The following is a 26,052-nucleotide window of genomic DNA, read 5'->3' as shown; positions in this document are numbered from 1 at the left end:
TCACCACGTTGGCCAAGCTGGTTTTGAACTCCTGACCTCAAGTGATCCGCCCGTCTTGGTCTCCCAAAGTGCTAGAATTACAGGCGTGAGCCACAGCACCCGGCCTCAATCAACATTCATTAGGTATTCCTTGTACTTACCCACATTACAGTACTTATAGTATGATTAATAGCTTAGCATCTCTCGAGCACTGGACAGTGCCTGGCATACAGGAGGTGCCTGTTAAGCAGTGGCCATTATTATTAATGCATCAGAATGCTGTGATATGAGTCAGGCTTCTGTGAGAGTGGGGAGCGGGGCCGGGCCGGCAGAGAAGCAGGCACAGAAACGCACTCTCGGGGAAGGAGGTCCACCTGGAAAAGTAGGGTGTCTTTCTTTACTGACCCTGGAGGGCTGGGCCACTGGCTTAGGAGTGGTCGGCTGGGTGTACCTTTTCAGGACCTTACCTCCCCTTCCTCCGCCCCTCCTACCTCTACCTTCTCTGGAGGATGACTGATAACTGATCCTCACCAACGCGCCAGTGACGAGAACAGCCAAGTGCAGGGCTCCCTGGGGTGCAGAGTGCAGCCTTACGTTGGAGCACGTGGGTATTGGTGAAGGTGAGGGGCGAGTTCTAAAGGCCTCGGGAGCCTCCTGCAGCTCCAGGATGCTTACACAATGACTTCTAAAACGAGGAGAATCAGCGTTATCTAGAACTTTCTCCCCTGATGGAACGGAGGTAGCAGGTACGTGAAGCCCTTCTGAGATGTTTTGGAGAAAGGAAGGCCCAGCCTCCAGGGACCACCCTCAGCCCACCTGGCAGGACAAAGAGGAAGCCAAAAGCTGGACTCTGTGGCCCCCGTGGGCTCATGGAGAGGCTGGGGCGGTGGGCGCTTGGTGATGGGTACCCTTGTTCTGTGTGATGTCCCTGCCGTCACCCTTTGGGGCTGTGGGAGGGCAAGTTGCTGCTGGCTGGTCCCCACTGCAGGCCTGGGAAAGCGAGTCCTTCCTCACCGCCACTGTGTGACAAGCCCGCACGAGGCCCCTGTGGGACACGAAGAACACTGTTCCCACCAGGTGGGGGTTGGCCCACAGGCCTCAGGACCTCTCCCCAGGATTCTCTGATGCACTCTCTATCCCTGGCCTGGGTATCCAGACAGCACCTCCTCCAGGAAGCCCTCACTGATTTCCCTGGCTGATGCCCACCCTCAGTGCCCCCACAGCCCTCCATCAGGGAATGGGTGGCTCTGGATCTCCACTGCTGCTCACTTGTCTGTCCCTGGCCTTCAGCTGATCCATCTTAGAACCCCAGCCCTGCTCCCACTGGATACATCTCCTCCGCCTTGCACGTAATGTGAGCTCAGTAGCTGTGCAGCAAGCAATGAATGAGTGAATGAGTGAGTGAATGAATGAGTCCCCTGGCTGTCAGGGCATGGATCCCCAAGCAAGTGGGGGAGGCCTGCAAGGGTTAACCGGGAGCCTGCCTGTGGTCTGAGGTAAGCAAGGAGTGTATTTGTTCAGGTAAATAAGGAAGGATTACTTATAATGGGAAATCGGGCCTTGGCCAGCTCTTCATCTCGTGGCTGTCTGACTTCCTCCCAGCACATTCCTGCACTCTGCCGCGTCCACACTGCCCCGCAGACCCAGTCCCCCAAGCCTGCTGCCACCCCCCTGCAAGCCCCTCAGGTTGGGCCTTGTCACGGTGCCAGCAGGTAGCCCTGGGCTGGGGGTAGGGGACTCCCTACAGGCACACAGCCCTGAGAACTCAGAGAGCCACCCCTTGAGGGTGGCCAGGCCCCCAGTAGCCAACGCGAGTGCTGCCTTTGCCACCAGGCCTGCTGGCCTCTGGTTCCGCTGGCCCCCCAGATGCCTGGCTGAGACAGGCCAGTGGCCCCAGCTGCCCACACCTCTTCCTGGACTCCGAAGTTGGTACTGCAGCAGACAGCTCCCTGGGCACCAGGCAGCTAACAGGTGAGTCTGATGGGAGGTGCAGGTACCCTGGCATGGGGACTTTCCCTGCCAGCAGTGGGGTGGGTGACTGCAGGCAGGACTTGGAGGGGGGCGCACTTTGCCAGCTCAGAGCTCACCTCCCAGTCATCAGTGACCCTGTCACCTGGGTCCCTTCACCCTCAGAATTCCCTGCCCCCCTCCTCATGCTGCCCAGACTGCCTCCCTGGGGCCAACTCCAGCTGCTGGCTGAGCCCCCTTGCCTGGCAAGGCCTGGGGTACCCCACACCGAGCCCAGCCTACCCAGCCTGAGGGAGGGGAGGCTGCTGTGCAGGTGCAGAGCCCCTGGCCCTGAGACCCGGCCAGTTCTGCTTGGCTAGCAAAACACAAGTGGCTGCAGCTGCTGCCAGCCCAGCTGCTCTGCCAGGGGACGGGTCTCCCTGGTGTCGGGTCACCAGAGGGCAGGGGCTCGCTGGAACCTCGTGGGTCAGGGCTGGAGCCAAGGCCAGGTCCAGGTCAGGGTAGGGGAGACAGGTCCAGAGCCCAGGAGCTGGGCTGGGCAGGGGTGGCCACAGGAGCCAGGGGTCTGTGGTCACCACCAAGCACACCCGCTGAGCCCCTGGACTCCGGGAGAAGCTAAGGGCCTTGGGTCCAGGTCTTGGCACACAAGGAAAGCAGCAGTAGTCATCCCTGGACGGCGCTCATTTCCAAGATTTGCCAGATTCCTGCAGTGGGGAGACAGGAAGTGGGGGTTGGGATGACAGGGTGGGAAGCTGAAGGACCCGGGTGACCGGGTGCCCCTGAAGCTGGCCACGGTGTGTGTGGTGTGTTCGTGTGCTGTGTGTGTGTGTGGGGTGTGTGTGTGTGTGTGTGTGTGGTGTGTATATGGTGTGTGCGTGTGGTGTGTGTGTGTGGGGGGTGTGTGTGGTGTGTGTGTGTGTGTGGTGTGTGCGTGTGGTGTGTGTGTGGTATGTGTGTGTGTGGTGTGTGTGTGTGGTGTGTGTGTGGTGTGTGCGTGTGGTGTGTGTGTGGTGTGTGCGTGTGGTGTGTGCGTGTGGTGTGTGTGTGTGTGTGGTATGTGGTGTGTGCGTGTGGTATGTGTGGTGTGTGTGTGGTGTGTGTGTGTGTGTGTGTGTGGTGTGTGTGTGTGTGTGTGTGGTGTGTGTGTGGTGTGTGTGCGTGTGGTATGTGTGGTGTGTGTGTGTGGTGTGTGTGTGTGGTGTGTGTGTGTGTGTGTGTGTTTGTTGGGGATAGACAGGCCCAGATCCCCCACCTCACCTATCATGATTCTGGGGCCACTCAGCAGCCCACACCCAGGCCCCGAGCCCCAAGTAGCCTGCGTCCTTTATGATGGCCATGGGCTTTCTCCTCCTCCTCGGTCAGGGCTGGGACTCGCCTCATTTCCTGCCCCAGCCTCCCCAATAAAGCTGCATCTCCCCCATCACCAGCTGCTCAGCTGAGTAACAAAGCAAACAGGTGCCCAGGCTGCCCCAGGCCCAAGCTGGGGGGCAGGGATTCAGAGGAGACGCCCCACCAGATAGGTAGGCTCCGGCCATGGCTCAGGCAGGCCAGTTGGGCTGAGCTTCCCCCCACCCACCTGCAAGAGGGGCCAGAGCCAAGGACCCCCAACTTGGAGTCCCACTACCCCAACACACAAACAAATGGTGGGGGGCATCCTCAGAGCTCCCAGGGAGTTGGGCTGTGTGGAGGATGTGGTCTTACTGGGTAGGGGACCACCCTCCGCTTTGAGAGCCTGAGCGTGCACGTACAAACATTTCCTCTGAGCGAGGCGGGCATCCAGAGCTGAAATCTACCAGATTTGTTAATTACACACTATCAGTTATAAAACACTTCAGTTTTCACAAGGACCTTCTGAATTAGACAGGGCTTCTCTGTCAACCAAGTCTGAGGGCATAGGCTGCACTCAGTAGGTGCTCCATCAATGCTGAGAAAGTGTGATGCTGGCAGAAGTGCCAAAACTGGGACCCACTTTTTACCACCGAGGTGGTTGCAAGTACAAAGTGAATAGCCCTGAAGCAATGAGAGCAGTTTTGTGCTAAGTGACTTGGTGCCGCAGAGTGTAACCTGGGGAAGTTAATTCAGGCTGACAGGGGGACTTCTAGGTGGAGGGCAAGAGGGAATGGGTGAGGTCTCGCTGTGTGGGACCGTGGCGGGTCACTTTTCCTCACTGCACTTGCAACATCTTGTCTGTGAGACGAGAAGGTTAGACAGGGCTGTTGTCTCTTAACGCAGGCTTCATGGAGGAGACGACCTGAGCAGGCTTTGAAGACTGTGGACTGTGTAGGAGTCGGATTCGCCAGCCTGTCTCCTGGGCTTGGGTGGAGGGAAGTGGGAGGGGCAGGAATTCTTGGTTCTGGCTCCTCCTAGAGGGCAGGGAGGGTGGGTGACGCCTGCAGCTGCCTGGACTGGGCTAGAGAGCAGGACAGGCCCCCGGCCTCCCTCACCGCCCTCGGCTCCCCCCAGACTCCACCCTCTGGCCCACGCCCGCTACCCGCCGTCACCACCTGCTTCTTCCTTTGCTCCCCCTGTTTCCTCACCCCATTCCCTCTCTCTTTTCTCTTCTCCAGCCGATCCCCTCACCGGCTCCCAGGGACCCCTCACCCAGGCACGCTCAGCCCATCACAATGCTTTCCATTCACCCTCCGTCTCAATCTCCACAGCCCTTTAAGACATGCTCTTGACAGCCCATTTAACAGACAGGACAGCTGAGGCTCAGAGGGGGCGGAGTCACTGGCCCCAGCCGCAGAGCTAGAGAGCAGAGTGTCAGGGATCAAACCTGGTCTGGGACCCTCCCCTGGTCCCCACCCCCACCCCATTCATGCCCCACCCTGTGCCCCCGGCCAAGCGAGTGGCCTGTCAGGTGGAACAGCTCTTCCCAAAGCAAACTTTGCACAAGCGGAGTTGCCCTGGGCTCTTCCTGACATTTAACGCCAGGCTCCTTCTCCTGGCTACTTTGTGTGTTTTCAGCCTGGGAGGCGCCCCCTGCCAGATTCTGCTCTCCCACCTCTCAGTGGCTGGGGTGGGGACATGGAGCGGGGCCTCCAGGCTTGGGGAGGGAGAGGCTCATCCTTCCTCCCCAACCGGAGACCTTAGTGTGACTCTGCTGGGGGTCAGACGGGACCAAGGCCTCCCCAGGATTATGACAGGCAGTGGGGTATCTCTGAGCACCACCAGGACCAAGGCCCCCCTCCTCCTCCCTCCAGCTCTGGCACAGGGGAGAGGTGGCTGGAGGGGCTGCCCAGGCTGGGGCTCCAGCACCTGAGACTGGCTGGGGGGCAAGGCCCAGGCCTCTCTGCTTCTGGGGTAGCCAGTTGCCCTGAGGGCTGCTGAGACCTAGCTCCTTCTGCCCAGCCCACCCTCTGTGCCAGGACAAAAGGGGGATGTGTCTCTGCTGACACTTCACAGGTGGGAACGGCCCTAATAACCCCCAATAACCCACTCTTGCACATCTCAACCTTGGGGGAAGCAATGTCTATTCTTAGCCTCTCAGGACAGATCTTTCTGAACTTTTCTCATCTGTGATGTTGGAGTCCTTCGCTTTGTTCTAACACCCTTTTCCTAGCCTGGAGGTGTGCTCCAGGGCCTGGGGTCAGGGCTCAGGTAGGATTTTCCCCTCAGCTCGTCAAGATTTGACAGATGAGCAACCAGGTGTGAGGGGAGCCTCTGCCTTCCTGGCCTGTGCTGGGTCTGGAGGGGGCCGCAGAAACAGATGGAGACAGCAGTAACCACGGTGGACACACACCTCTTGGGAGATGGGAGGGCTTTTCACATCGCTGTGCTGCCTGGTGACTTCAAAACCCAGAGGCACAGCTGTCTTTATGAGTCCCCATTTCACTGCTGAAGAGGCTGAGGCTGAGATTGGTCAGGGTGCCCTAGGCAGGAGGGGCAGCGCTCCGGGGATGTCCCTGTGTTCTCGTGCCCTCAGCAACTCAGTGGACTGGCTGGGCTGGGCCGAGGGGAGCAAGACACCCAGGAAACCTCACGGCCCCTGTGCTGTGGCAGGCTGGGAGGTGTGGTGTATACAGGGCTGGAGGAGAGCAGAGAAGAAGGAAGGTGCTGTGGCCGTCCTTCAAGGAGTGTACGTGCGACGTGGGCGTGAGGATGAGACTGTTCCAGAGGGGCAGCCGTGTGACCTGGGCCACATCACAAAGCTGGGATGTGTGTGCAGTTGGCGGGGCCATGGCAGCCTTGCTGGGGCAAAGAGGCCTGACTGGGGTGCTGAGAAGTGAAATATATTTACATACACATGGGCTCAACCAGGGCTGAGGGAAGATGTGAATGCCAGTTTCTGGAAAGTCCTGAAAGTTGAGAGGAATTGTACTTGCGATGGTAGGAAACTGGGTTCTGTCCCCGCCCCATCTGCGCAACTCACTGCAAGCCCCAAGCTTGTCTGGGGTGGGGTCCCTGCTGGCTGGAGGAGGCGGGGAGGTGCTGCTGCTGGAGAGGCAGCCAAGCCTGATGGGCAGCTCATGAGGTGCAGGACAGCCTGACGCCGGCTCTGCTTCTTTAGAAGGGTGGGCCGAGTCTTTCAGAGCCTCTAGATACCAACTCTAGGGACAGTGGGGGACACTCAGCCACACCCCTCATCCTGCCAAAAGTGTCAGCTGTGAATGGAATATGCCTCTGTTTACAAAGAAGCCCCAGGTGTCCCCTTCTGCGTCTCCATCATCCTTCTTTAAGTCCCCAAAGCCAGGCTGACAGCAAGATGAGGGTCCTGGGTCATAGAATCCAGACAGTGCCCGGGCTGGAAAAGTCCTCGGAGATGCCCTGGCCTACAGAGCAGGAGACTGAGGGGCAGGGCCTCATCCAGCGTCTCCTACGGAGGAACAGGCATCTCCCAAAGCTGAGGCCTCTTGTTCTGGCAGCCCATATCCCCCTTCAGAGCAAACGCAGCTACGATGGCCCGCCTGGGGCTGTGGTGGGCCTCTGTATCTCCAGGCTGTGGGCACCCATGCCACCCACACCCCACCGAGGTGACCGCTGTGGGGCGGGGTTGGCAGATGGCCTGAGAGGAGGCAAAAGGGGTGGTCAGCAGGGGCCACCTTAGGAGCTAGAGGGTTTGGCGTCTGCCAGCACCAGCAGAAAGGAGGGTGGAGCCTTGTCTTGAGTTCGAGTCCCTGCTCGCTCACCCACAGACGGGCGCTGTATAGCAGCAGGTCACAGTGCCCTTTTCTGTCAAGTGGGAATAATGGTGGCTGCCCCAGCTGGGAGAGCCTGGCAAAGCAGTTTATTCAGTTCGACCTTGCTCGTCCCAGAAAGCGCTGGAAGTAGTGTCAGTGAGTGTGTGTGTGGACACCCCGGCTGCCCAGGCAGCGGCGCACAGAGGAGACTTCGCTGATACGGACGTGTGCCTGCTGCCTGTGGGCACTGTGGGAAGAGCAAAACCCACTGAGTTCCCCTGACTTCCTGTGCCCCATCCTCCCGCGATGTGGCCCCGGCCCCAGCTTCACCCACCTTCCGCCCCACAAAACCACATCCCCTCCCCTGTACTTTCCCCACAGACCCCAGCTCCTGGGCACCAGTTGGCTCCCCGAGGTGAACCTCACACAGAGCGGCGCTCCTGCAGAAGTTAGGGAGACAGGTGGCCTGGACAGGTCTGTGCCGGAGGAGGTGGGGAAAGCCAGGGGGTCTAGAAGAAGCCCACCTCCTCCACTCTCATGCTGAGTCCAGAACAGGAAGGTCTCTCTCACTCTGCCACCTCGCTGCTCCCCTGAGTCTACCTCCCTTCTTCTGCCCTTGGACACCCTGGGGAACCAGGTGCTTGGAGATGGCCACCATGGGGTGCTTGGGAGAGCGCAGGAGCTGCCGACCCCAAGGTGGCAGCCTGGGCCCCCTTCCTGGGCAGCGGGGTGGTCTGTCTGGTGGGCAGAGGTGGTGCTCTGGGCAGTGAAGCGTGGGCCACCCGGAAGGGGTCTGGCGCTGCTTTTGGACCCAGCTAGTTTGAAGAGCAGTTTGACGGGCAAGGTTGCTGCGAAGCCCTCCCCATGGGAGGGTTGGAGGAGCAGAGAAGGGGTGAGAAAAATGGCAGGGGGAGAGGCTGGGCTCTGAGGGGATGGGGCAGGGCAGGGGTCCAGGGGTTCAGAGAAGCCGGACATGCTGCTGCTTCTGGGCCTGGTCAGGGGTCTTGGCTGGGGCTTCCTGCGGCCCCGGTAGCCCCGCTCTTCTCCAAGGTGCCGCCCACTCTGCACGGCTCCCAGCCGAGTCCTGGTCCCACCGCCACAGCCCCCTGACTTCAGCCCATTTAAGGGGGCCCAGGGGCTTGGATGGAGGGAGGGAGGAGCTGACAGCTCAGTAGGCCACGGTGCGGGTGCGGGTGGGGTGGCAGGGAAGCCAGGGGAGGTGTGTTCCCCATCACTCCTCCTGGAGTGAGGCCAGCAGGGGGCTGAGCAGCAGGGCCAGAGTGGCCATTTCTGTCACTCCCTCAGCGCTCTTCTCAATGGGGACTGAAGCCGGAGTCCTGGGCACTGGGAGGGCTGGGTCTCAGAACTGAGGTGGGGGTGAGGCGTCCACTCACCCCACGCCACCATCCCCCCGGGAGGTGGGGGCTGAGAGTCCCCACCAAGCAGGATGTGGAAGACAGGCTCCAACCCCACAGCGACCTGGGACCTTAGCAAAGGCCTCCAAGGCGACTCCGTTCCCAGAGACTGTAGTTCGGGAGCTGTCAGGGAGGGCATCTTTTGCTGGTGCCAGTTGGGGTGTGGGAGCGAAAACCTGGGAGGCAGGGGTTCCAGGGGCGCATTCCTGGCCCGAGAGGTGAGAGGAGGCGGGGTGGTGGCAGGAAACGCTGCGCCAGATCTCCAGTTTTGAATCCCTCTGCTCTCTCCTTAACCTTCCTTCCCGGGGGAATGGGAGGCACTGGGAGAAGGGGCCGCGGTGGCCAACCCCCCGGCTGCCACCCCACCAATCCGGTCCTGCCTCTGGGCCTTGGCCTCTACCAGCTGTTACCAAACTTTCTTTGTCTGGAGTGGGATCCGGGGCCTCTGGAGCAGGAGGGAGCCAGGACACGCCGAGCCTTAATCCAGACACGTGGCTTAATTCAGAAGAGATCAACTCGAGGTTTGGGAGCTGGAGGCATCGCTCAGGAGACGGCAGCCCCTGGGGCTGGCAGGCCAAGGCTGCAGGAATGCCAGGATCTGCCCTCTGAGAAACCTGGACATGGCAGACGCCTGGCTCATCCCAGGACTCTCGGCCTACCGAACAGTGGCCTGAGTGTCAGGAGGCCTCTCGTCTGGCCCTGGCGGTGCCGTGTGACTGTGAGCACCTCCCTGCCCCTCCTTGAGCCTCAGCTTTCCCAGTGCACATGTGTTCCCCCGGGCAAATGGTTACCTGTGGATTTCATCCTGGGCTGAATTGCACAGCACTGATGAGGAAAGCCTGGGAGCATAGGAGGGAGCTGTTAGGGAGGACTCCCTGGGGGAGGAGGGCTTTGGAATGAATTGTGATGAGGAGGAACGGGCATCCTGGAAAATAGCCATGTTGTGCCCACAGCACAGGGCGGGTATGAAGTGGCATTCTCATTAGAGCTTGGATTTGTGGTCACTGTGTCAATCCCTCGTTCGGGTCCAGATCCTGCCGCTAATATGCACATGAATCCCTTCCCCACTCATTGTTCCCATCTATGAAGCAATCACATAATATATGGCCCCTTCCAGCTCTGTTGATCTGGGCTAGGCAGGAGGTGGGCTCAGAGGTGGGCGCCATACATTGGGATGGGGCAGGGAAGGCAATGGGGAGCCATGGAAGATTCTCGGGCACAGAAATGAAAGGGTGCTGCAGGGAGATGAACAGTGAGGTGGAATGAACAGCCAAGAGGTGGGGACAGAGTTCAGAGCATCAGGGAGCCCGGTCAGGAGGTGGGCAGATCCCCTAGGAAGATGGGATTGGCCACAGCATGAGCCTCAGAGAGAATGTGGTCCCGTGAGCAGAGCCCGTGCCTGGCCAGGAAGAACCCCGGGCAGGCTGCATAGCCTCCCTGAGCCTCACTGTCCACATCTATGAAGCAGGGCTCTGGAGTCCGCGTCACCTGGCTGTGGGTAGGCGCTCAGGTGATGTGGGCGAAAGCCCTGGACGTGGCACTGGCGCTCCCTGCCAGGGCCTCATGGTGCTGTTCTCCCTTCTCCCCTCCCGAGGCCAGCCCTGAGCCTGGAGGAGATGCTGAGTTCCAGGTCGGGCACACCAGCCCTGGCTCCCTGGCCAGTAAGACAAGCCCCCCTACTCCAGACCTGGGCTGCCTTGGGGACGGAGCATTCCCTGCCGCCCCCCAATCTGCGGAGAGTCGAACCTTTCCTCCAGACACCCGGTTAACCATTAACTTATTTTTCATCAGGGAAGGGCTGGAGCTAGGACCCAGGCTTGGAGGGGAAGATTCCTTGGCATTTAGATAGAGGGCAAGGGCAAGCTGGCATGTGGGATGTAGGGGGAAGGAGCCTGAGCCAGGGATCAGAAGACCTGGGTTTGCAGATTTACCTCTTTACACCTTGACTTTCCCATTAGCAAAATAATGATGAGAATAAGACCCGGGCCTGGTGAGGTAGCTTGTGCCTGTAATCCCAGCACTTTGGGAGGCTGAGGTGGAGGGATCGCTTGAGCCCAGGAGCTTGAGACCAGCCTGGGCAACATAGTGAAACCATGTCTCTACAACAGATTAAAAAAATTAGCCAGTCATAGGCCGGGCGCGGTGGCTCACGCCTTTAATCCCAGCACTTTGGGAGGCCGAGGCGGGTGGATCACGAGGTCAAGAGATCGAGACCAGTCTGGTCAACATGGTGAAACCCCATCTCTACTAAAAATATAAAAATTAGCTGGGCATGGTGGTGCACGCCTGTAGTCCCAGCTACTCGGGAGACTGAGGCAGGTGAATTGCTTGAACCCAGGAGGTGGAGGTTGCCGTGAGCCAAGATCGCGTCATTGCACTCCAGCCTGGGTAACAAGAGCGAAACTCCGTCTCAAAAAAAAAAAAAAAAAAAAAAAAAAAAAAAAAAAAAATTAGCCAGTCATGATGGTGCACACCTGTAGCCCAGCTACTTGGGAGGCTGAAACAGGAGGATTACTTGAGCCCAGGAAGTCGAGGCTGCAGTGAACCATGATCGTGCCCCTGCACTCTAGCCTGGGCGACAGAGCGAGACCCTGTCTCAAAAAAAAAAAAAAAGAAGAAGGCCTGTCCTGCCTTTCTCCTGGCGAGGGGACGGATGAGGGCATCGCATGCACTCGGCAAATGTGTCAAGGATGTGTCATTATATCCCTTCCTGACAAATACTGCCACTGCCCATTCATCCCCATCGACCCCTCGAGAAACCAAGCCCTGAAACGCAGCAGCTGCCTCCCGTCCTACCTGTGGCTGAGGCCAAGCAAACAGGAGGGCCACAGGGAAGCGAGCTCTGCCTCTTGGAAAAGCTTCGGTTTCCCTGGCATTGTGCCCAGGGTGTTGGCAGAAACTATCCTAACGTGGCAGGCATGGGGGCTCTGGGGATGTGGATGGAGCAGGACGCAGGGAGGGGGTGATGGGGGGGACGGGGGCTGCAGGGGGGGTCCCCAGGGGTGGAGCCACCTAGCGGGTAGGGCATGGGCACTGGCCAGGGTGGGGCCCAGGGGCAGAGCGAGCTGTTGGCACTGCCTGAGTAAATAATGTGGGCCCACAGCACACACGAGTGTTTGCACAGAAGGACTTGAAATGATTCCAGGTCTGCCCTCTGTCCCCCACATCTCAGCCCCGCCTCGGTCTCTGCCTACCCCTCCCCACCCTGACCTTTCCTTCCTTGTCACTTAAAGGAGCCCTTGAATGGGAGAGTTGAATTGAAAGGGAACACTTTTCCCTCCTGCTGGCATTCTCCCCACCACAGTAAACTGCAGGGCTGCCATGTACTGCTGGGAAGCTTGGGCACTGCACAAGGAGGGTGGGCAGTGGGAGCGGAAATTCTACCTGGGCTCCATTCGTCAAGCTGCACTATCCAGGGGGAAGGGGTGCCATTTTCTGAGTTGTGTGAAGATGAATGGGCTAGTTGTGGCCCTGTCGATCTGGAGGTGTCTTCCAAACTGGGTTCTTTCCCTCGTCCCACCTGCAGAGGCATATGCCAGCTGCATACAGAGGCTGTGCGGGTTAGCCCCACAGGGTGACTGGAGTTGGACCAGGGAGCCCCCTTACCTGCCCGCTGTCCCAGTGGCACCATAAATGCCACCGTTAGAGAGGATTTCAGTGCTTAAAGCCTTCCCCGCACTGGCCGGTTGCCTGTAAAGCAGTGATCCTCAAATTTGAACATGCATGAGAATCACCCAAGAGGCCAGTTAAACCAGGCTGCCAGGCCTCCCCCAGAGCTGCTGATTCAGGGGCTCCGAAGTGCCTGAGAATCCCAGTTTCTCGCAGGCTCCCAGGAGGCGCGGGTTCTGCTGGCCAGGCACCACATTTTGAGAACCACTGCTTGAGAATCTAAATAGCCCCGAGAACTTACCATTAACAGGTTTATCTGCTCCTTTCCCCATCTCTAACTGGTTCTCTGTACTATTGGAAGCACATAACTGTTGGTAATCTTCTGCCTCTGTCTTTTTTTTTTATTGTTATTTTTGTTTAGATGCAGTCTCGCTCTGTCGCCTAGGCAGGAATGCAGCAGTGCAGTGGTGCAATCTCAGCTCACTGCAACCGCCTCCAGGGTTCAAGCAATTCTCCTGCCTCAGCCTCCTGCCCAGTGAATTTTTGTATTTTTAGTAGAGACCAGGTTTCACCGTGTTGGCCAGGCTGGTCTCAAACTCCTGACCTCAGGTGATCCACCCACCTCCGCCTCCCAAAGTGCTGGGATTACAGGTGTGAGCCACTGCACCTGGCCTGTCTTTATGTATTCTTAAGTTTCAGGCCTCTACATCACTGATATTCCAGAATATCCTGGGGTTTGGGGTCTTGTGCCCTCTCCAGCCCCCTCCTCACCCAAACTGTGCACTCTAATATGGGGTTCAGGGAAAAAGGCCTGGGCAAAACCCTGCTCCACGGGGAGCAGGGCCTCTGACTGCCTGTGTTGAGGCCAGATGGTTCCCCCTGGAGGCCCCTGGGGCAGAAGTGAGGAGCAGGTGTCTGAGTTGCTAAGGGTTTTTGATGTTCCCTGGAGCCCTGCCCCTTCTCACCACCACTCCTGCTTCCCCCTGGAAAGCCTGACCTGCCGCACTGCCTCCAAGACGCTGTGTGCTCCTCGAGGCATAGGGGAAAGTAGAGGGTGCCGGGAGCTGGGAGGGGCCCTGGGGGCAGCACCGTCCAAGGGAGGATAAGGGGAGGTGGGTACTATGCACCCGGCCCGGGGTGTGGGGAGACAAGCAAACCTGTGAGCTCTCGCTCAGTGGCTTAGATTCCCCAGAGAGCCCGTGGGAGGGCAAGGGCGGGCAAAATCCTCAGTATGTGACAGGGTCTCTACCCCATCACCCACCTTGTTCCTCTCTTTCCTCCCCTGCTGGTGAAGATGATGGCCACCTTTAGAGTGGTGGCCTCTGCCTGCCACCTCCGCTCCTATCCTTATCAAGGGCAGAAGAAAATCAAGCTTTGTGCCTGGCATGGTGGCGCGGGAGGCTGAGGTGGGAGGATCTCTTGAGCCCAGGAGTTCTGGGCTGTAGTGCGCTCTGCCGATCGGGTGTCTGCACTAAGTTCGGCATCAGTATGGTGACCTCCCGGGAGTGGGGGACCACCAGGTTGCCTCAGGAGGGGTCAACTGGCCCAGGTCGGAAACAGAGCAGGTCAAAACTCCTGTGCTGATCAGTAGTGGGATCGCGCCTGTGAATAGCCACTGCACTCCAGCCTGGGCAACATAGCGAGACCCTGTCTCTAAAAAAAAAAAAAGAAAAGAAAAGAAAAGAAAAACCAGATTTGCTACAGCAGAAAAGATTTGGACATTGAGGGCTCCTTGTCCCCGCCTCAGTTTGCTCATCCGCCAAATGGGGCCAATCATGCCTTCCATTGTGAGGGCTGAATGAGGTCAGGAACCTCAGAAGGCTGTTTGTTTGAACACATTCCATGTGTGGAGCTTTGCGGCCCCCACCCAGCCTGGCTTCCCACTCCACCTCACTGTCTTTCCCAGCCAGAAGGCCTGTCTGCCCAACCATGTCCTGGCTGCCCAATGACCCGGAAGACCCAGCTCTGTCCCAGGCCCAGCCCACTGTCCACAGGGCCCCTCATCCCCGTAACCAGCTTAGCGGCCCCCATGGGGATGGAGAAGCAGTCAGACCTGAGTCCTCTTTCATTTCTGTAGACGCAGCCGCCAGCCCGAACAGCAGCAGCATGGGCAGTGCCAGCCCGGGTCTGAGCAGCGTGTCCCCCAGCCACCTCCTGCTGCCCCCCGATTCGGTGTCTCGGACAGGCTTGGAGAAGGTGGCAGCGGGGGCAGTGGGTCTCGAGAGACAGGACTGGAGCCCCAGTCCACCTGCCACGCCCGAGCAGGGCCTGTCTGCCTTCTACCTCTCCTACTTTGACATGCTGTACCCTGAGGACAGCAGCTGGGCAGCCAAGGCCCCTGGGGCCAGCAGTCGGGAGAAGCCGCCCGAGGAGCCTGAGCAGTGCCCGGTCATTGACAGCCAAGCCCCAGGGGGCAGCCTGGACTTGGGGCCGGGCGGGCTGGCGCTGGAGGAGCACTCGCTGGAGCAGGTACAGTCCATGGTGGTGGGCGAGGTGCTCAAGGACATCGAGACGGCCTGCAAGCTGCTCAACATCACCGCAGGTGAGCCCTCTCCCCGTGCCCGCTTCCGTAAGAGGGGTCGCAGGCTGGGCTGAGGTCGCTGGGGTGGGTGGGTTGGGGCACTGCTGGATGGACTCTGCCCACCTCTGCCCCCACCTCGGGTGGCTTCGGGGTTGCTGGCGCTTCTCCACAGTCAACTGTGAGCCTGGGCTGGTAGGGTTTCCACCCATCTCTGTGCCCCAACCATGCCAGCCTACTGTCCCCACCGCTAGGTGCCGGATGATATGAATTCCAACTCCGCGTCCCCCACCTCCTCTTGGACTCCGCTCTCCTCTCATTCGCTCTGCTCCAGCCACACTGGCCTCTTTGTGGTTCCCACGACATTCACTAGGCTGCTGCTCCTTCAGCCTAAATATGTGGGTGGCTCACTTCCTTCAGGTCTTGGCTCAGATGGCACCATCTGCATGAGGCCTTCTCTGATCCCTCCATTAAAATTGATGCCCATGAGCACAGGACATGGTAAAGAAAAGAAACAAAAAATGAATTAAAAAAAGAAAGAAGAAACATTTCTGCCCACATCCCTACCTCCTGTTCCCACCTGCTTCCTCTCAGGATGTGCTGCACAGTATCTATTGACCTTGCTCACTCTCCGTGTCTGCCACTAGAGTGTATACCCCACGAGGGCAGGATTTTCATTTGTTTTGTTCATCACTCCATTTTCAGATCCTAGGATAGCACTTGAATATAACTGATGCGCAGTAAACAGTTGTTCAACAAGCATTTCTTTTTTCTTTTTGAGACAGGGTCTGGCTCTGTCACCCAGGCTGGAGTGCAACAGCATGATTTCAGCTCACTACAACCTCTGCCTTTGGGTTCAAGCAATTCTCCTGCCTCAGCCTCCTCAGTAGCTGGGATTACAAGTGCCCACCCCCACGCCTGGCTAATTTTTGTACTTTTGGTAGAGATGGGGTTTTGCCATGTTGGCCAGGCTGGTTTTGAGCTCCTGACCTCAGGTGATCCACCCGCCTCAGCCTCTCAAGTGCTGGGATTACAGGCATGAGCTACCTCTCCTGGCCAACAAGCGCTTCTTAATATGCCAAGCTTTACTCTAGGACTGGGGAATTGAGTGGTGAACACAACACAAAGTCCCTATGTTCATAGGGCTGACATTATAGTGAGTGAAACAGATCATAGATACATAGAGAAATGTGTCACTGGTCTGGTGACACATTTCTCTATTTATCTCTATTGATGACATATATCTCTATTTTTTTTTTTTTCTTTTTCTTTTTTAAAGATGGGGTTTCTCCATGGTGGCCAGGCTGGTCTTGAACTCCTGACCTCAGGTGATCCACCCACCTCGGCCTCCCAAAGTGCCGGGATTACAGGCATGCGCCCACCGCACCCGGCCTTAACATATCTCTATATATGAGGAGGGAATCTCCCAGGGCGGACGTACGTCTGTCTGTCAGTCAGACCTGGAAGGCGTGGTTACGGAGCCGATGCTGTGGGCAGTGAGGCTGCTGAGTCTCCAGCCCTCTGTCCTGCCATCACCTCTCCAGCTTCAGGCAGGCCTGACCCATGTCCCCTCGGTCTTTAGGCCCTGGCATTGCAGCACCCCCCTCTGTGCAGCTTTCTCTGGGAAGGAGGGGTCTTCACGCATCCCTCAGGCCCAGCCCCTGCCCCCAAAGCCTCCCGGTTGACATCTTTCGAAACTGCTCCTGCCGATGCCACAGTCCTCCGGCTCCGCAGTGCCCGTGCCAGCCGACTCCAGGAGTGCTCCCACAGACCTCCCCGCCCGCGGGGCTAGGGAGGGGAGGGCCCTGCTCCATGAACAATGGGAACAGAAACAAATGGCTTTGACCTCTGGGAGGAAAATGGGCTGATTAAGTGGGGGCGGCCCAGCCTGCAGGTCACCGAGCTGGGACACTGGCTGGACCACGGTGTTCACCGGGAGGCCCCATTGTGACCATGCCCACCAGCCTAGCCCCCACCTGTAGGCCTATCAGGCTTACCGCAGGGCAGCACCCCAGGAGACATCTAGGCCCCAGCCGGGGCTCCCCTCCTGGCCTCTGGGGCCTGTGCCTGCTCATGACCACCCTGTGCCCGCCCATGACCACCCATGCCCTGCCATTTACTTATTCAGCACGCACATGGGGCAGCTCCTGTGTGTCCAGGTCTTTATTCCATGGAGGGCAAGGGGATGGAGTGCCCTGTGCCTCGGTTTCTTCATCTGTAAGATACAGGAGCTGGAGGGAATGGTGGGGTTCTAAGACTAATTCCCAGGTAGGTGTGTCGCTGGTTCCTTGAGGGGTTTGGGAAAGACAAGAGGTACCTGAGGGAGAAGCCCAGGTGTTTCTGGTAAAATGTCACTGTCCCTCCAGGGCTGGGGCTCCCTCGAAAGGTCCTTTGGAGAGGTAGGGGAAATCTGGGAGGACCCAAGACCTGGGTGAGGCAGGCAGTACAGATGCACCAGGTTACCCTGCCCTGAACCAAGTTCATTTTTTAGGGACCTGGTTCCTTCCTGATGCCCCACTCTCTCCTGGGGTACCCACCTCCACAGGGGCCCTCACGGGCCTGTCCGGAGCTGGCCTGTCCCCATCCCAAGCAGCGCTTGGTCTCAGGCCACAGGTTCCTGTGGGTGCCCCATCACAGAGGGGTGCGCCATATTTGGGGTGGTGCCCTCAGGCTGCCCCTGAGCTGAGGGGGTGCCTCTTGCCCAGATCCCGTGGACTGGAGCCCCGGCAATGTGCAGAAGTGGCTCCTGTGGACAGAGCACCAGTACCGGCTGCCCCCCGTGGGCAAGGCCTTCCAGGAGCTGGCGGGCAAGGAGCTGTGCGCCATGTCTGAGGAGCAGTTCCGCCAGCGCTCGCCCCTGGGCGGGGATGTGCTGCACGCACACCTGGACATCTGGAAGTCAGGTAGGACGTGGCGTGGGTGGGAGCAGCCCCTCCCGGGCTCCAGTCGGGGACAGGATGCCGGCCAGGAGGTTGCCCTCTGCTGGGGCAGCAGCCCCTTGGCCCCCGCCTGGAGTCCACTCTGAATCTCAGCCCCAGTTGCCGCTGCCTCCTGGATCCTGACCCACTCCCCGCCCAGGTCAAGGCCCCAGAGCTTTGGGACAGCACCTGGGAGGTCAAAAGGCAGAAGTCGCCGGGCGCGTTGGCTCAAGCCTGTAATCCCAGCACTTTGGGAGGCCGAGGCGGGTGGATCACGAGGTCGAGAGATCGAGACCATCCTGGTCAACATGGTGACACCCCGTCTCTACTAAAAATACAAAAAATTAGCTGGGCATGGTGGCGCGTGCCTGTAATCCCAGCTACTCAGGAGGCTGAGGCAGGAGAATTGCCTGAACCCAGGAGGCGGAGGTTGCGGTGAGCCGAGATCGCGCCATTGCACTCCAGCCTGGGTAACAAGAGCGAAACTCCGTCTCAAAAAAAAAAAAAAAAAACAAGGCAGAAGTCAGACTATGAAGCTGCAGGATGTCAGAGTTGGGGGCAACCGTGGACACTAGCAAGGCCTTTCCTTTTAAAATTTTGTTTTTCTTTGTTTTTTATTAGAGAGGTAATAAATGTGCGTGTTATAAAACAGACCACAGTGAAAAGTAGTGTACCATGAATAGTTTCTCATTCCCACTCCTGACCCCCAGCTTCCAACCCCCGTCCTAGAGGCACCCAGTTACCAGTTTCTTGAGTATCTCTGCAGGGAAAGTCTATGAATATTCAAGCACATATACATACATGCAGTTCTTTTTTTTTTTTTTTTTTTTCGACACCAACAGTAGCAGAATATCACCTGCTCTGCGCGCCACAGCGTGTCTTGGCTATAGCACCTGTCAGTCTGTATGTGGCAGCCCTGTTTTAATTTCAGTTTTTGTTTTTTGAGACAGGGTCTCAGTCTGTTGCCCAGGCTGGAGGGCAGTGGCATGGTCACAGCTCACGGCAGCCTCGACTTCCCGGTTTCATGGGATCCTCCCACCCCAATCTCCCGAGTAAGCTGAGTCTGCAAGTGCAACACCACGCCCTGCTAAGTTTTGTCTTTTTTGGTAGAGATGGGGTTTCACCATGTTGGCCAGGCTGGTCTCCAACTCCCGGACTTGAGCAATTCCACCCGCCTTGGCCTCCCGAAGTGCTGGGACTACAGGCGTGAGCCTCCACGCCCGGCCTGCCCTGTATTTCGAATGGCTGCGTGTCAGCCCCTGAGTGTCTAAATCGTCTTGAGCTCATTGGGCACCACCGCCTGCTGTGTGCACAGGGCTGGGTGCTTTGGAGGAGGTGGTGCCTGCTCCATGAGCCAAGGAGTGAGACACAGGACCCCCTCATATGACCCTGCCAGAGACAGTGCCCTGCCCCAGCCTAGGCAAGCCCCCATGACAGATGTCCTCATCTGAACAAGGTGGTGCCCGCAAGGCCTCTACTACCCCTCCCAGCTCTGAAACCCTGAATTTTCTTCCAGGAAGCAGCTCCTTGTCACCAGCTTGCCTCCCCAGGTTGGCAGGAGGCAGGGAGCCACAGGGGTAACCCCCAGCCACAGAGGGGCTCCCAGAGCCCCACAGTCCCACCCAAGCGCCTCCCCTCCTCCACCCTCGGGGTCTCTCCTGGGTCCCCAACCGCCTCTCCTTGCCCTGCAGCGGCCTGGATGAAAGAGCGGACTTCACCTGGGGCGATTCACTACTTCGGTGAGCCAGGCCGGGGGGGAAGGGTGGGGATGGGGGCGGGGGCTCCGGTGGGGTGGAGGGGTGGCTGCCACTGAAGCAGGGGCTGGCCTCCCCTTCCCACTCACCGCCACTCTCCCCGGCCACCCAGCCTCGACCAGTGAGGAGAGCTGGGCCGACAGCGAGGTGGACTCGTCGTGCTCTGGGCAGCCCATCCACCTGTGGCAGTTCCTCAAGGAGCTGCTGCTCAAGCCCCACAGCTACGGCCGCTTCATCAGGTGGCTCAACAAGGAGAAGGGTGAGCGGGGGGCCCCAGGGGCGCGGCAGGAGCAGCGAGCATGGAGGCGGTGGGGGCTCCCGCCGGGCACCGTGCGTAAGGGTGGGGGAGGGGTGGAGAGGTGAAGCTGATTCCCACCTGACCCACCTGTCCTGGATGCCAAATATGCTGCTCTCACGGGACGGCCCTGGGGGTCTGTGTGCAATTTGTGTCCATATCTGTCTCCCGCCAGACTCTGTCTTGCTTAGGAGCTTTAGTATGGCACAGCGCCTGGAACGCAGGAGAGCCTAAAAGCTACTTGCTGGGAATGGGACAGTCTCTGCCCTCAAAACATCATAGCTTCACCGGGGGATGAATGATGTCCAGCAAGAAATAGAATTTGAGCCACGTTTGCTATACTAGGTTTTCTAGCTGGGCACAGTGGTTCACACTTTAGTCCTCACTACTCAGGAGGCTGAGGTGGGAGGATTGTGTGAGCCCTGGAGTTTGAAGCTGTATGGAGCTGTGATCTCCCCTCTGTATGCCAGCCTGGGTGACAGCGTGAGACCTTGTCTCTAAGAAAAAGAGTTGAGCCCGGTGGTGGCGCACGCCTGTAATCCCAGCACTTTGGGAGGCCAAGGTGGGTGGATCACCTGAGGTCAGGAGTTTGAGACCAGACTGACCAACATGGTGAAACCCCATCTCTAGTAAACACAAAAAGTTAGCCAGGTGTGGTGGCAGGTGCCTGTAATCCCAGCTACTTGGGAAGCTGAGGCAGGAGAATCACTTGAACCAGGGAGGCAGAGGTTGCAGTGAGCTGAGATTGAGCCATTGCACTCCAGCCTGGGCAATAAGAACAAACTCTGTCTCAAAAAAAAAAAAAAAAAAAAAAAAAAAAGAAAGAAAAGAAAAAGTTTAAAAGCAGGTGAACTTAATTTTAAGAATACATTTGCCGGGCGCGGTGGCTCAAGCCTGTAATCCCAGCACTTTGGGAGGCCGAGGCGGGTGGATCACGAGATCAAGAGATCGAGACCATCCTGGTCAACATGATGAAACCCCGTCTCTACTAAAAATACAAAAAAATTAGCTGGGCATGGTGGCGTGTGCCTGTAATCCCAGCTACTCAGGAGGCTGAGGCAGGAGAATTGCCTGAACCCAGGAGGCGGAGGTTGCGGTGAGCCGAGATCATGCCATTGCACTCCAGCCTGGGCAACAAGAGCGAAACTCCGTCTCAAAAAAAAAAAAAAAAAAAAAAGAATATATTTATTTAATCCAATATTATAAATTATTCAGACTTCAACATATAATTAATACAGAACTTATTAATGAGGTATCTTCCTAAGCCTTAGAAATTCTAGTGTGTATTTTACACTCCCAACACATTTCATTTCGAATTAAGCCACATTTCATGGCTTGAGAGCCGTATGTGGCTGGTGGCTATACCCCAGAGAGTGCAGGGCTTGAGGAGTGTGCGTGTGCAAGTATGCCTGTGTGTGGGTGCGTGCGTGTTTAGAGAGAGGCTCAGAGCCGAGAAACCTGCCACAGGTGCTGTGGGAGCCTGGCCCCCCACCGTCTCCCCTGTCGAGTGGACTGGATTCATCCATCCAGCAAACCTTCAGCCAGCAGCTGCTCTGGTCCCACACTTGCTCAGCAGACATTTATGGAGGGCTAGATCCAGGAGGACTCATGGAGGAGGAAGAGAAGGAGGAGTTAGTCAGATGGGGGTGGTGGCGAAGATGGACCTGTGCGCGGTGTGGTGGCCCTGGGTGTGTATTTGAGACAGTAGGAGCCAGTCTGGGCACAGTCCCACGGTGGAGTTTTAGGGAGGGGGTTCAGGGAGAACTGGTGGTCTGCGAAGTCTCCCTGGAGAAGGGATGCTGGCCTGGGCCTGGGCTGGAGGGTTTATGAACAGAAGGAAAGTTGAGGGTGTGAACAATGGAATAACTTGTCCCAAGTAAGCGCTTTCTGTAACAGCTCAATAACCCATGGTAGTCACGTAACTCCCTCTCTCAGACAGAAAAAGGAGCCTCAGGTTTTGAAGGTGGCCAATGGCAGAGCCAGGACTCAAGTCCAGTCGGCTGAGCTCCAAGTCCACTCGCTCTCCACCATCTCGTATGAATTAATCCTGCCAGAAAGGGCTGCGCAGGCCGAATTGCCTGAGAATAGCCAAGAGGTCATTTCAGGCTTGGGAACTACAGAGACACCTGTGTGAGGAGGGGTGCTTTTGCTCAGTGAGCCGTGGGCACTGCCAGGAGCCACACAGGACTCTGGATTAGGGCATGCAAACCCCACACAGAACGGGGGCTGGCAAGGGCCAGGCCCACAGGGCCTCAGGGAACCCATTAAGGTACACAGGCTCGCCTGTGCCGGGAGGTCCGTGACTCCAGAGTCCAGGCGCCTGCGGCACCTGCTTTGCACACGTCTCTTTAACCCCCACTGCAAATACACCATGCAAGTAGGCATTCCGGTCCCCACAGCCCGTCCCGCCCGAGCAGAGGGGTCCTCCGCACTGGGTCCCTTGGTTCGCCTCGAGGCTGACCTGGTGGTCTGCATCTTTTTCCTTCCTGCCACCTCACTCATACCACTGGCTCTCTTGGGGCCCTCCTGCTCTCCCAGGCATCTTCAAAATTGAGGACTCAGCCCAGGTGGCCCGGCTGTGGGGCATCCGCAAGAACCGTCCCGCCATGAACTACGACAAGCTGAGCCGCTCCATCCGCCAGTATTACAAGAAGGGCATCATCCGGAAACCAGACATCTCCCAGCGCCTCGTCTACCAGTTTGTGCACCCCATCTGAGTGCCTGGCCTAGCGGCTGGCCCAGGGCCTGAAACCCGCCCTTAGGGGCCTCCCTCCTGCCTGCCCTGCCCCAGCCAGGCCCTGCGCTGGGGGAAGATGGGCAGTCTGCTCTGCTGCTCCGACCTTCCAGAGCCCAAAGCAAGGGAGGGGCGCCCCACTGCTCTCTGGGGAAAAGTGGGCCCTCTGGGGTCTGCAGGACCCTGGGGCAGGGGTGCTACTCTCCTGGAGGACAGAGGAACCAGGGCTACTGTCAGTGTTCACTGCTCCCCAACAAATGACCCTCACCTGCCTCTGACCCCAGCATTCCCAGAGCAGAGGCGCAGAAGGGCAGGGACTCCACAAAGGCCACAGGCAGTTCAGGGCTCTCTCTGCTCCATCGCCCTGCCTCCCATTCTGCACCACGCCCGGCACGGTGCGGGGGGTGTTTGCACCCCTGAGCTGGGGAGGCAGGGGTGCCCCTGGCAATGGATAATAAAGATACTAGAGAACTGACGTGTCCCCAGTGTCTGTGCAGTGAATGGCACAGCCCCGCGGCCATCAATGGTCAAACGCGGTTGTGGTCACAGGGCCTGGAGTAGCCAAGGGAAGCTTTCTGGAGGAGGTGGCTGTGAACGGAGCCTAAAGGGAAAGGGATGATTGATTGGTAGATGCTTCTAGGAGAGGGATAGTGAGTCTTCAAAGGCAATGAGGGAAGGAGGGACTAGAACGGCCACCTTGTCTTGCGTATCCCATTCTGGGCTGAGAGGCGGGCAGCAGGGCCAGCGCTAAGGAGGGTCTGTGTGCAGGACCGGAGTGGGGACAGCATCTTCTGCATCCGTTTGCTGTGTTGTAGAGCAGGGCTTTGTGCCTGCGTGGGCCAGAGGCCCAGGGCCCTTGTCTCTGCTCAGCCATCTAAGGGAGCTGGAGCTGTGGGGAGGAGGTCACTTCAGTCCCTTCATGGGACACTGGCTTTGCAGCTAACAGGGTGGAAGAGCGGTTGCTCGGCTTCCATTTCTGTTTCCTCGAGGCCTCAGCAGTACCACCTGTGAAGCTGTGAGCTCCCGTGCGTGGGTGTGAGACCCCCCCGCCATGCGTGATGGGAAGAGGGGATGCATCGCTGTCTGTGGGCATGCTGGGAGTGACCAGGACCTACCACCCACTCTCCTGGGCAAAGCGACTCATTCAACTTCCTCATACTTCCCTCACATTTGTCACCCGGCTCAGTGTCCTGATGGTCTACTGTGTGCTAGGCGCTTTGTCATTCAGCTTCCCAACAAAACTGTGAGGTAGGGGCTACGCCCCATTTTGCAGATGATAAAACTGAGGCTCAGAGTGGCTAAGTGACTTGCTGATGGTCACACAGTTGATCAGCAGAATAACTCATGCCCATCTCTCCCCGAGGACAGGGCCCTCTGCTCCGCTGGCCTCCGGCTTCCTGACCAGTCAGCACCCTTGGTGCACCATCACCCTCACTGTCTGAGGCCTGGCTTGCAGGAACAGCAGGGGAGCCAGCACCATCCAGATCACCAAGGGTTAAATGCTACCCTGTGCTGCTGCCTTCTGCCCTCAGCAATTTTATTGTCTTCAGAAGAAAGTTTACTCCTGGCAGTGAGCAAATAGCACCTTGGCATCTGTCAGCTGGGATTGCACTGGGAGGAGGGGCCCTGCCCCAGGCCTGTGCCTCGCTGGGCCCCGGCTGTCTCTCACTCCCTTGGAGCGGGTAGTGTGTGGGGAGACTGGGACCCTGGCCAGAACCAGGCTCTGCTCTGCTGAACTGGTTTTGTCTCCAGCCAGTCCCCTGCTCCCAACTGAGTCCCTGGAGCCACTTGCCTGTATGTCCCCAGCTGGGCCTGGGCCTGGAAAGGCATCGAGTCTCAGGCAGGGGTTGGGCAGGAGGATGAGTAGGGGGAGTAAAGATAGGAGTGCAAAGCTGGAGCAGCTCCGGAAAGGGGAGATGTGGGGGTCCGGGTGAGGCAGCCCCTGCCCGTGAACGTTGGCAGGCACACGCCTATCCAGTCACACCTTGTGAGCTGGCAGCGATCTGCAGACTCCTCTCCCTCATCCAAACACCTCCCAGCAGAACCCCACCTGGCTGGGTATTCTCTGACCCCTCTCCATGGGGCCCCACCCTCAGGGCTCCCCATCACTAAATGGAACAGCCGTTTAGTGCAGATAAGACAATACAACAACCGTTTGTCTTTATTTGAAGATGCCTCTGTTTAGCTAAAACCAGGGATTGACATGGAGGTCAGTTTGGAGGAGTAAGGAAGGTGGGGTGGCAAATCAATTCAATCCCCATCTCAACCTTTCTCCCTGCCTGGCACACCCTGAGGCTGGGGGAACGCAGTGCTGGGGAGGGGGCTGAGGTAGATTTGCCATGAAAAATGGGCTTGTGTGACGGCCCTGCCAGGCTCCCGGGGCCAGAGGACCCTTAGAGAGACATCTCACCAGACTGGGGAAGCTGAGGCCCAGGTGAGGGTGGGAACACGGTGAGCTGATGGCGGAACTGGGGCTGGAGCTGGGACTCCCACTGCCCCAGAAGAGATCCCCTGGGGCTGGGGTGCGGGGTGCGGGGTCAGGGAGGTGGACCCAGGGCTGGCCTGGGGCTAGCAGAACAGCCAAGAGCCCAGAGCTCTGGCCCTGCCCATGCCCCTGAGAAATTCTCCCCAGGGAGCCTTCCCATGGGTCCCACACAGAAATGCCTTCAGAGCCAGGTGGGATGCAGGAGGGCATGGCATGGCCCAACGTCACCACACAGGGAGCTTGGTTGGCACTGTGGACAGCCGGGAACCGTGGGCCTCAGCAGTCACTTAGAATTCTGCTTTAAAAAGCAAAACCGCTGGGCAACGGTGGCTCACACCTGTAATCCCAGTACTTTGGGAGGCCTAGGTGGGTGGATCATGAGTCAGGAGTTTAAGACCAGTCTGGCCAACATGGTGAAACCTCATCTCTACTAAAAATACAAAAAGTTAGCTGGGCATGGTGGCGCAGGCCTGTAATCCCAGCTACTTGGGAGACTGAGGCAGGAGAATCCCTTGAACCCATGAGGTGGAGGTTACAGCAAGCCGAGATCATGCCACTGCACTCTAGCCTGGGCAACAGTGCGAGACTCCTTCTCAAAATAAATAAATAAATAAATAAAAATTTATAAAAAATAAAAAGCAAAACCTGTTTGAGGGTCTCATTCCTTCTTTTTTTTTGAATCTTGCTCAGTCATCAGGTGCCAGGCTGGAGTGCAGTAACGCAATCTCGGCTCACTGCAACCTCTGCCTCTCGGTTTCAAGCAATTCTCCTGCTTCAGCCTCCCAAGTAGCTAGGACAATAGGCGCGCACCACCACACCCAGCTAATCTTTTGTATTTTTAGTAGAGACGGAGTTTCACCATGTTGGCCAGGATGGTCTCGATCTCTTGACCTCGTGGTCTGCCTGCCTCGGCCTCCCAAAGTGCTGGGATTACAGGTGTGAGCCACTGTGCCCAGTCACCTCATTCCTTCTTGATCCATCAGGGCTTGTCACCAGGCACCCAGATCCTGAATGGGTCAGAGCTCCAGGAGCCTCCAGTATGCCCCTCCCAAGTCCAGACAAGACCCAGGCCCCTGCAGGGGGAAGGGACCAGCCCTCAGCAGCCCAGTCTGTGGATGATCAGCCAGGACAGCACCCGGTCCTGCTTGGACACCACCCCCGCTCCCCACATCCCAACACAAACAGCTCTCAGAGGGTTCAGCAACCCCCAGGGCTGGAGAAGGCACACAAGACTCAAGATGACAGTGCGCAGCCAGG

General features: G+C 58.0%; 1 protein-coding gene across 1 annotated transcript; it reads left to right on the top strand.

The window, feature by feature from the left end:
* The first annotated feature begins 921 nt into the window (after window positions 1-921).
* Window positions 922-22,785, top strand: SPDEF (SAM pointed domain containing ETS transcription factor). The gene is made up of 6 exons (XM_003923170.3): window positions 922-1,950; window positions 14,169-14,633; window positions 17,315-17,512; window positions 19,219-19,266; window positions 19,394-19,540; window positions 22,115-22,785. Exons 2-6 carry the CDS (start codon window positions 14,198-14,200, stop codon window positions 22,291-22,293), a joined length of 1,008 nt encoding a protein of 335 aa, XP_003923219.1. The 5' UTR covers window positions 922-1,950; window positions 14,169-14,197; the 3' UTR covers window positions 22,294-22,785.
* Window positions 22,786-26,052: the final 3,267 nt, after the last annotated feature.

Source organism: Saimiri boliviensis, chromosome 4 (assembly GCF_048565385.1).
Source record: "Saimiri boliviensis isolate mSaiBol1 chromosome 4, mSaiBol1.pri, whole genome shotgun sequence".
In the NCBI taxonomy this organism is placed as follows: domain Eukaryota; kingdom Metazoa; phylum Chordata; class Mammalia; order Primates; family Cebidae; genus Saimiri; species Saimiri boliviensis.
Note: the sequence above shows the minus strand (reverse complement) of the source record. Positions and strands in the feature narration are given on the sequence as shown.